We start from the raw sequence: 8,991 nt of genomic DNA on the forward strand, positions 1-8,991 counted from the left end.
CCCCCCCCCCCCCCCCCCGCCCGCTCCACCCCAGGAAGTGAGCAGGAATGAGGATAAAGGTGGGAGGTTCCTATCTCTAGGCCATAGTGAACTGATGTCAGAGGCAGGAGTTGGCAACCTTCTCTGTGAAGGGCCAAACAGTAAATATTTTAAGCTTTGCATTCCAGACGGTCTCTGTTGCCACTCAGCTCTGCTGTTGGAAGCATGAAGGCAGCCATAGATAAAAGGAGAAGAATGAGCCTGGCTGTGTTCCAATAAAACTTTATTTGCGGACACCAAAATTGGAATTTCACGTAATTTTTCACATATCAGAAAATATATTCTGTTTTTTGCTTTTCCCAACCATTGAAACGCGTAAAAACCATTCTTGTTTCGTGAGTTGGATTTGGCTCATGGACCATAGTTTGCCCACCCCTGTTGCAGAGAAAAGAATTACCATCAGTGGGTTCAGAGGTCAACATGTCAAGGGTTTGGCCCTCTTCCTAGAAGCTCAAGCAACAGAGATAATTTCCATCGTGAGAGAAATGTCTCTCAAGATGGGGTCAGAGTTCTCTTCTAAAATGTCATTTTTATAAAATTGTTCTTATTTTACAAACAAGAAAACCATCAATCAAAATCAAGTTTTCCTACAATCTACCTAATTAATTGGACAGTTTCCAAGTTTCATTTAAATCTCTGTCCATATATCTGTCATTTTTATATAGTTTCAATCCTATGACAGACACATTTTTTTCCACTTAATGTTATCTTATAAAATTTTTCCCTGTTGTAACCGATTCCTTCTAATGATAAATAGATATAACATAAATTTTTGTGGAATTCTTTGTGGAAGATTTCCAGGCCATTTGATGGACTTAATTCAAAGGGATATCTTAATCTACTCTCAGGTGTAAGAGTTAAGATTTAAATACCACCCCCTCACCCCCAGGCCAGGTCAACCTACTTGGTAGATTGAGCCTTGTGGGTCCCCTCTAAGGTTCAGTTCCTCTAGGACATGAAGCCTCATGTGTCTCCTCTAGGATTCACTTCCTCTAGACATGAAGTCTCCTCTAGGGTTCACTTCCTCTAGGACATGAAGCCTCATGGCTTCTCTGGGGTTCACCTCCTTCAGGCCAATGGCTGTAGCAAGTCTGGGATTTCAATCCATATGCCTCTTGACAAAGACGTGTTTTCCAGACAGATTTTTTAGAGCTCTTTGTTCAGAACTAATTGCTTATACCCTAGAATGTACACTGAACACGGTTGGAGATTGGGTGAGACTAAGTACCCACTTCCTTTCCTTACAGTTTTTAACTGAGAACAGTCAGAAGGAGTCAGATGGGAATTAGCTCTCCTGCTAGGTTAGGGAACCCAGCAGGCCCTTCTCATCACCACCCCTGTCCCACTCCCAAGGCCCTATGGATGGTGACTGACTCAGCCAGGCGTATGTGGACAGAATGGAGGATGTTGGGTTTGCCCCTCTTACTGCTCATAAGCTAGCAGACTAGAGAGGACGAAGTGTGAAAGGTTGGTTCCTTTTCTTCCTCTCCACAGAGAGGAGCAACCTTGTCTGTGCTATCAGTGCTCACCATCCCTTCCCTTTCTCTTTGCTTTCAGAATAGAAAGCACATGCATCCGGCCAGGAAGAGGACCACAGCTCCTGATGGGAGGTCCCTGCCTATAAAAGGTAGAGAAGAGTGGAGTAGCCAGATAGGATGGGGAGAAAGCCCAAAGGGCAATGAGGAGTGGGTGTCCTGGGCCCCGGGATGGGGAGAGCATGTCCATGTGGCTTCCTTCCTCATCCAGGACATGGCTAAGGTGGCCAACCTGCACACTAAAAGAGAAGGGAAAGCAGGTCCATGGGACTTCATTATGGATCCTGAGGGGCCTACTGGCCTGATGAACCCAACACATTTCCTGGGAATGAGCACTCTACAAGGATGACAACTGAGGGGGGTCCAGAGGACACATGACAGGCTGAGGCAAGCCGAAGTGACTGGATTTGTGGGGACTATTTAGCCTAATGGGAAGCTCTGATTAAATTAAGGATTGCCTCATATTTGGCCAAATGGCCAATACGAATAACAATCAACAGAAGTCAACTACATCTCTGGTCATGACTATCAGAATCCTTGGGAATAATGATTCAAAGGAAATCTAAAAAAGGACCGTTTCAGGTGACTTAGAGCATTTCTCAGTGCCTGTATATTACTGCTTGTTGGTTGTCTTCCACCAAACTGCATACGCTGAGATGCTGTGGAAAGTGTGAGCAAGACTCGTGACCACTATTTAATCTGCTTTTTCCCACTAGACATTTTGTCATAAACATTGTCCTGTTTTCATAGACTTCTGTTAATCTTGAGAAATTTAAAAGGTACAGAAAAGTAAAAAGAATGTAACAAAGACTGTATTTCTATCACTTGGACATAAGAAGCAGTGATATTTTGTAACATCTGCTTCTAGCTGCTGCCCTCCCTGATGAAATTGCTGTCCCAGTCCCCATTCCCCTGTCCCCAGGCACAACAACGGTCATGGGTTTAGTAGGCGGCCTCCCAGCTCATTTTTGATACTCTAACATTCATATTTTTACTCTATCAAATAAACTATGCTTTATGTGTATATGCATGTTTAAATATGTAACAGATATAAACACATCCATATATAAATATATCATATAAAAATATACCATATCAATGTGTGCATACACATGTGTATACGTCTATCAGTGCATATGGCATCTAGCCAGTACTTCATAAATACTTGCTGAATGTCCATCCCTAAACAACGTACGGCATTTTTACATTTTTTAATTGGGATGGTATCATACAATTTTTATCATTCTGCATATTCCCTTGTTCACGTAATAATATGGTTTCAAATCTATACAGTCCATGCATATATATATATATATACACACACACACACCTGATTCATTTCCTTTAACTGCTGTATAATATTCCACTGCAGATTCCTACAGTTTCATCTACTCATTCCTCCACAGGTAGACACTTAGGCTGCTTCGGGGGCCTTTCTCTTTGCTATCAAACACAGAATGCTTCAGTAAATTTTATTGTATAGATGTAAACGAATTTCAAGGATACCGACCCAGAAGTTTCATCGATGATTTTATTGGTTTGTATTAATAGTACTTCTTTATATATTCCAGCTATAGATCCTTTCGATGTTTTAAGTGTTGCAAATATATTCTGAACTAGTTTACTAGAAACTCTGCATTTGGGAATTACGAGGCTCATGAATAAGGGAGACACTGACCCATGACAGTCACCCGGCTCCTTGTGTCAATTTTCAGTTTGTTAAGAACCCAGAAGGGAGGCAGGAAATGATTAAATGTCTCCAAACCTCCAACAACCAATTTTGGGAATATGAGTTTAAAGAATTTTGGTACTCCTCTTTTGAATCTATGTAGGAAAATGGGATTAAATGAGGGCAATCTAGAATTATCTGCTCCAAGAATGCTTTTTCTAGGAATGAAACAGAATATGTCTCCACTCAACAGAACTTCAAAGAGAGGAATAAGTATCCATTAATAACAAGATTATCTCAGAATAAAACTTTCAAGAAATGTACGGAACATAATATGCTTCGTAATTCCTTCCCAAATGATATAAATGGGCATGTGTCATTCTTTGCTACAGAGGATTTGCTTAGTGGGAATTTCAAAGAGTTGGGGGCAATCGATAACATATTCTCTAAAGTTCCTCTCAACTCGAAATTTTATGCTTCTAGATTAGACGTTCCCTAAAGGCAAAAACCCAACTTTTAAATTATGCACCTCCTATGGCCCCTGGCTCATTTCTGTGTCCAGAGAACACATCCCAGTTATGCTCATTAAATGAATCAAAAGAAGTCAGTTTTACTGTTTTAATGATTTTTGGGGAGATCCCCTTTCCTAACTTTTTTTGTTTTTGTTGTTGTCACAAGCCTTTTGAGGCTGGTATTGCTATTTGTAAAAGTGTGTTTTAAAAAATCTACAAGAGTTAAAAAAGAATGAACCCTCTAAACACGAAAAATCTATATAGGGATCCAGCTCTACCCAGGCCACTGACTCACTGACTCGTTCTGTAATCATAGCTCAAAAGCTAGTGCAAGGTTATTGAATGGTGCTAAAAATGTTCACATGAATCTAATTCCTTAACACGTTTATACCACACAGGAGGAAAGCAGGTCAGGGCACACTGGCAAAGAATCCTCTTCCAGTACTCCACCTATAAGGAGACATCTGTACACAGGAAGGCACTTTTGCTGGAGCAAAATTCAAGCTGTTAAGTTCTGCATTTTTAGTTTCAATTTTTGCCCCCTCAAAACCCACCTCCCCTCAGTCTCTACAAATGGCCTTGATGATAAGGATACAAACAACTTCAAGCATGTCCAACGGACCAAACCCTCCGCTAGACTCTGGTGAATTAGCTCTAATTTCCCAGACAAGTTGGTATTGTTATGCAAATTTTTCAAAGAGGAGCCAGAGTATCAGAAAGGTCTAACAATCAGCCTGGGGCCACACAGCTACAACTGGAGCTGGTTCTCAGATCTGGCCTGGGATTGGAAGCAAGGCTCTTTGTCTTCCTCTGTGCTGCCTCTTTCCTTGACTTCTCTCAATGCAGGTCTTGGCTCTGTACCCGCTAGCTACTTATTGTGCTGTTCTTTGTTAAGAGCACCTCCTATCTTGCTGAGCTCTCTACTGTAGGAGGCTGCCTGACCATACCTCCTTCCTTTGTATGCTTTCGCTTCTGCTAAGCCCCACAGTCTTATTTGTACCATTCCCTCATTCAACAAGTGTGCTAAGCATCTGTTCTGTCCTAGGCCCTGTGCTAGGTTCTGGGGAAGCAAAGACAAATGATTCCCAAAGACAAATCTTAGCCCAGAGGGTTAAGACAACGCCCATGGCTGCCAAACGCAAAGAATGGAAAGGCCATGCAGACGAAGGGAAACAGCCCAGGAAGAGGATGGGAAGGAGAAACTGAATGGGAACAAGGGAATGGCCCACACCAGCATCACTGTCTCTGCTCGGAGTGGTACCTTGGGCTGCCCTCCCTTGCCTAACTACTGCACCATGGCAAAATGACACCATTCACTGGTTGTGCCCCACATTACTGTCGGCCACACTTCATTCATAAAAACAGTAGGGTTCTTATTTGCATTCATGTACCGCATCGTTCTGGAATCTGAACTCTTCTCTGCTGCTCCCTAAAGAGCCCGGCTGATAGTACCTCGAGAATTCTCAGAAAATCAAGCCCTCCAGAAAAAAGAAAGCAAGCAGAGACCGAGTGTTTCATTTCTTTCAGGCTCGTTGCCTGCTTTATCTTCCTTGGCCGCACCATCTATTCCTATCAGCTACCTTAGCATCTTAGCCCAGAGCGTGCACACGCTTTGCCAGTGGTTTCCACACCAGTGTTATCATCATGACTATTCAGTAGGGAGAAAAACAAAACAGGACTGAGTCCCATCCTTACCCTTGTAACTACAGCTTTAATTTGGCTGATGAATGAGGAAAGGTACACACAGGAGAGAAGGAAGGCAAGGCAGGGGGGTGGAGGGCAAGGGGACACAGGAAGGGTCTGGTTATTAGCAAGGCCATACTATGCTTACTGTGGAACACAAAACTGTTTAATGAAATGATATTGGCAAACCAGCCCACTTGCAAAATATACATGCCAGCAGGAGCCTCTCTCCACCAGTGTTGAGGGCTGTTGAGGGCCTTGGCTGTTGCTAAAAGTGAAAAGCAAGAAGGGAGGCACACCCTATGATTTCCTCTGCACACACAGGCAGGCTGTGTAACATTCCTTAGGATTTGATACAACAGCCCCATGTTTCTCTTCCCTAGTGGGCACTAAGGAGCCCTTCAAACAGGCGCCCAGAGAGTAAAACCTATCATCAGCTGCATCTGCCACACATTGTATCTGATTCTATAGCAACTCTGAAGTTACACAGTCCCCTACAGGGGTAGTTTATATATAGAACCAAACATCATGGTTCGTTTTTTGGTTTTTTTTTTTTTTTTTTTTTAAAGATTTTATTTATTTACCCGAGACAGAGAGCATGAGAGGGAGGGGGGTCAGAGGGAGAAGCAGGCTCCCCGCCGAGCAGGGAGCCCGATGCGGGACTCGATCCCGGGACTCCAGGATCATGACCTGAGCCGAAGGCAGTCGCCCAACCGACTGAGCCACCCAGGCGCCCCAAACATCATGGTTCGTAAATTACATGCTAGTCACTCTCTTCACCAGGTGAAAGGCAAACACCTTCTGATCTCCAACACATTGATTTCAAGACATGGTTCAGACTGAGCTGATGTAATATTACGAGGAAGAGCCCTTGAAATAAATTTATAAATGCAGATATGCTCTTTCTCACCAGCTAGGTTAGTTCTGGGGCCAAGGGAATCAGGCCACTGCAGGAATGCAAACATTTTCTAAGTGTAAATGATTTTTTTAATAGATGTACAGGGCTATTGATGAACAAACGTCCTTTAAAATCAGCCGATTTTAAATCCAGAGCTGCTCTTTCTCATACATTTCCTCAAAAGGTTATAATGAATAATTCCATTCAACAGTGACAGAATCTCAAGCTCATACAGGAATAAGCGAGATGATACAGTAGGTGTGCTCGTCGCTCATCCTCAGGGGGTGAAGTACTATCAGCTACTTTTGAGAGGAAGGAAGGGCAGTAAGAAAAGGAGAATGGGTTTGTGTGGAGTTTCCTAGTCTTTAAAACCAGAGATCTATATGGATCATTGCTGGTAAGGTTCACGGGTGCAGATAGCCCCTGGATCAGAGGGAAGCAGCACATCAATGAAATGCCATCATAAAGAAATCCACAGGTTCTTGGCCTGGGGCCCAGGGACAGGTTCCAGGGAATTATCAAACCCTGACATTTTACTTAAGAAATTTGTGTATATGATATGTGCATTTTTATACGGAGAGTCTCTATAACTTTTATAAGATTCCAAAAAGATGCTCACGGCTTAACAAAGCTTACAAAGTCTTGCTTGAGAAAAACTAATCAGATGCAAATGGCACTGTACTGAGACATTCTTTATTTAATATTAAGAGCTGTCTTGGGACGTCTGGATGGCTCAGTCTGTTAAGTTTCTGCCTTCTTCAGCTCAGGTCATACTCCAATTGAATATCTGAGTAAAACATAATGAGGTAAAAGTAAACGAAGTGCTCCTATTGTGTCATAGGAATTTTACTCTCCACAAAGGAAATGCAGAAGTAAATCAAATAGAGGTTATAAAGTTCTTTGGAACTCTCATTGTTCTCCTGACCAAAGCTCTCCCAGATGCAGCTCAGTGTCCTGGCGTTCTAGATGCCAGCGCAGTGGAAATGGTACCAAGTGTCCAGGAAGCTGTCCTGGCTGCCTGGTTAATGGGACCTCAAGTTTCAACACCTGACCCAACAAACACTTGTGTTCGGTACAGGAGGACCTGGCTCCCCAGTGACGATGGGAGGGCAGGGGGGTGTGGGGAGAAGGGGGTGATGGATGAAGGGTTCCAATCAGTAAAACATTGTGAAAGAAACATTGTGAAAGAAACTTACTTTTAAAATTGAGCTCCTCAAGGCCAGGGACTGTTACCTACATATTTTGTATCCCAAATTTCCTATCTATTTTCTATCCTGCATAACTATCTGGTACTCAGTAAGTGGTAAGTAAGTTTTTTAAAGGCATTTTTGCTACTTGCTTTCCTTTGCCATCATTAACTTCTTAGAAAATCCTGGTCCAGCTGAAGGTGCAAACTAGAGCCGTCCAACTTAAGTTCCACTGTAAATATGAGACCATCTAACAGTCTTTATACTATACTTTCTTTATACTAATGGTACTTTTACATGTCTCTTGAGAGCGACAGAGGTTTCTTTTGGTGTCGAGAGTTGAAGGGTAAATTGAAACCATGTCCTACAGACATTCAATAAATATAAAGGAAGATCAAGGAAGGGCAGATTTAAATCTCTGCACATTCAGTCAATTTTGCTTCTTAGCAATTGAAGGAAGAAAAAGGAATTCCTGGACATTTCTGAGAGATTAAATCTCAAAACTCAAGCCCTCTTCGAATGACTCCAATTTTCAGCATGAAGCTCTTGAGGTGTTTTTGTTTTTTAAAGATTTATTTATTTATTTGAGAGAGAGAGAGAGAGAGAATGCACAGAGCAGGGAGGGGCAGAGGGAGAGAGAGTCTGAAGCTGACTCTGTGCTCAGGGTGGAGCCCGATGTGGGGCTCGATCTTACAACCCCGAGATCATGACCTGAACTGAAACCAAGAGCTGGACGCTTAACTGACTGTGCCAGCCAGGTGCCCCTGTTTTTTGCTTTTTAAAATCAACCCTATAAAACCTAAAGAATAGATCTGAGTCGCATTTATGGTTGTCCTCAGGCTAGCTTGGACTAAAGAAATATTTAGCAATGGTGGAAAGTCAGGAAAATAATTTATAAGAATCCACTTCCAATCTTGGTTATATAAAATATAGTGAAGATTATATTAAGTCAAATGCATATATTAAGAAGGAACATTTTAATCTTAGAGGCTCAATGGTGAAATAATACACAGAACAGCATGTTCAAAATATTCAGAAAGATGAACTTTAGATAAGAGGGAAGAAACAGGAAAGCCTGGTTCAGACCGAATAGAAAATTCCCCTAGAAATCTATAACTGGGTGCATGTCACAGATTACATAACAGCTCTTCGAACATAAATGTATTCCATAGTGGGAATACTGTTTATGTTGAATCTACAAATGCTCCTTTGTCCAGGGAAGGTTCCATCCAACAAATGATCAAGTTATAAACTTTGCTTTTGTTGTGTTAGACACATCATACTCTATACCCTGGATGCAAAAGGAAGAAGGGAAGTCGGATTTCAGATGTGAACAATGAATTCCAGTTTTGAGTAAAAGGAGGTAGAATTTCAATTATGGAAACACACCAGGAAGGGATTAGATCATCTTAAATGCCTTGTCAGGGTTTGTAACTTTTGGTTAAAAAGATACTTACTATTCAGGTTT

The 8,991-nt window shown here is 42.1% G+C and overlaps 1 protein-coding gene across 6 annotated transcripts in view; it reads right to left on the reverse strand.

Annotated features, from left to right (window-relative positions):
- C6H1orf21 (chromosome 6 C1orf21 homolog) overlaps positions 1–8,991 on the reverse strand; it is a 213,772-nt gene that overhangs the window by 9,915 nt on the left and 194,866 nt on the right. Inside the window, exon 7 of one of the 6 annotated variants that reach the window (XM_081824725.1) lies at positions 7,011–7,123. The exons of the other annotated variants lie outside the window; for them this stretch is intronic. Within the exon in view, the coding sequence (XP_081680851.1) occupies positions 7,100–7,123 (24 nt within the window). The 3' untranslated portion in view covers positions 7,011–7,099. Of the gene's footprint in view, positions 1–7,010; positions 7,124–8,991 lie in introns of those variants that run through there. 6 annotated transcript variants of the gene reach the window in all.

The sequence above is a fragment of the Leptonychotes weddellii genome, chromosome 6 (assembly GCF_054177405.1).
Source record: "Leptonychotes weddellii isolate Sample4059 chromosome 6, ASM5417740v2, whole genome shotgun sequence".
Classification (NCBI taxonomy): Eukaryota; Metazoa; Chordata; class Mammalia; order Carnivora; family Phocidae; genus Leptonychotes; species Leptonychotes weddellii.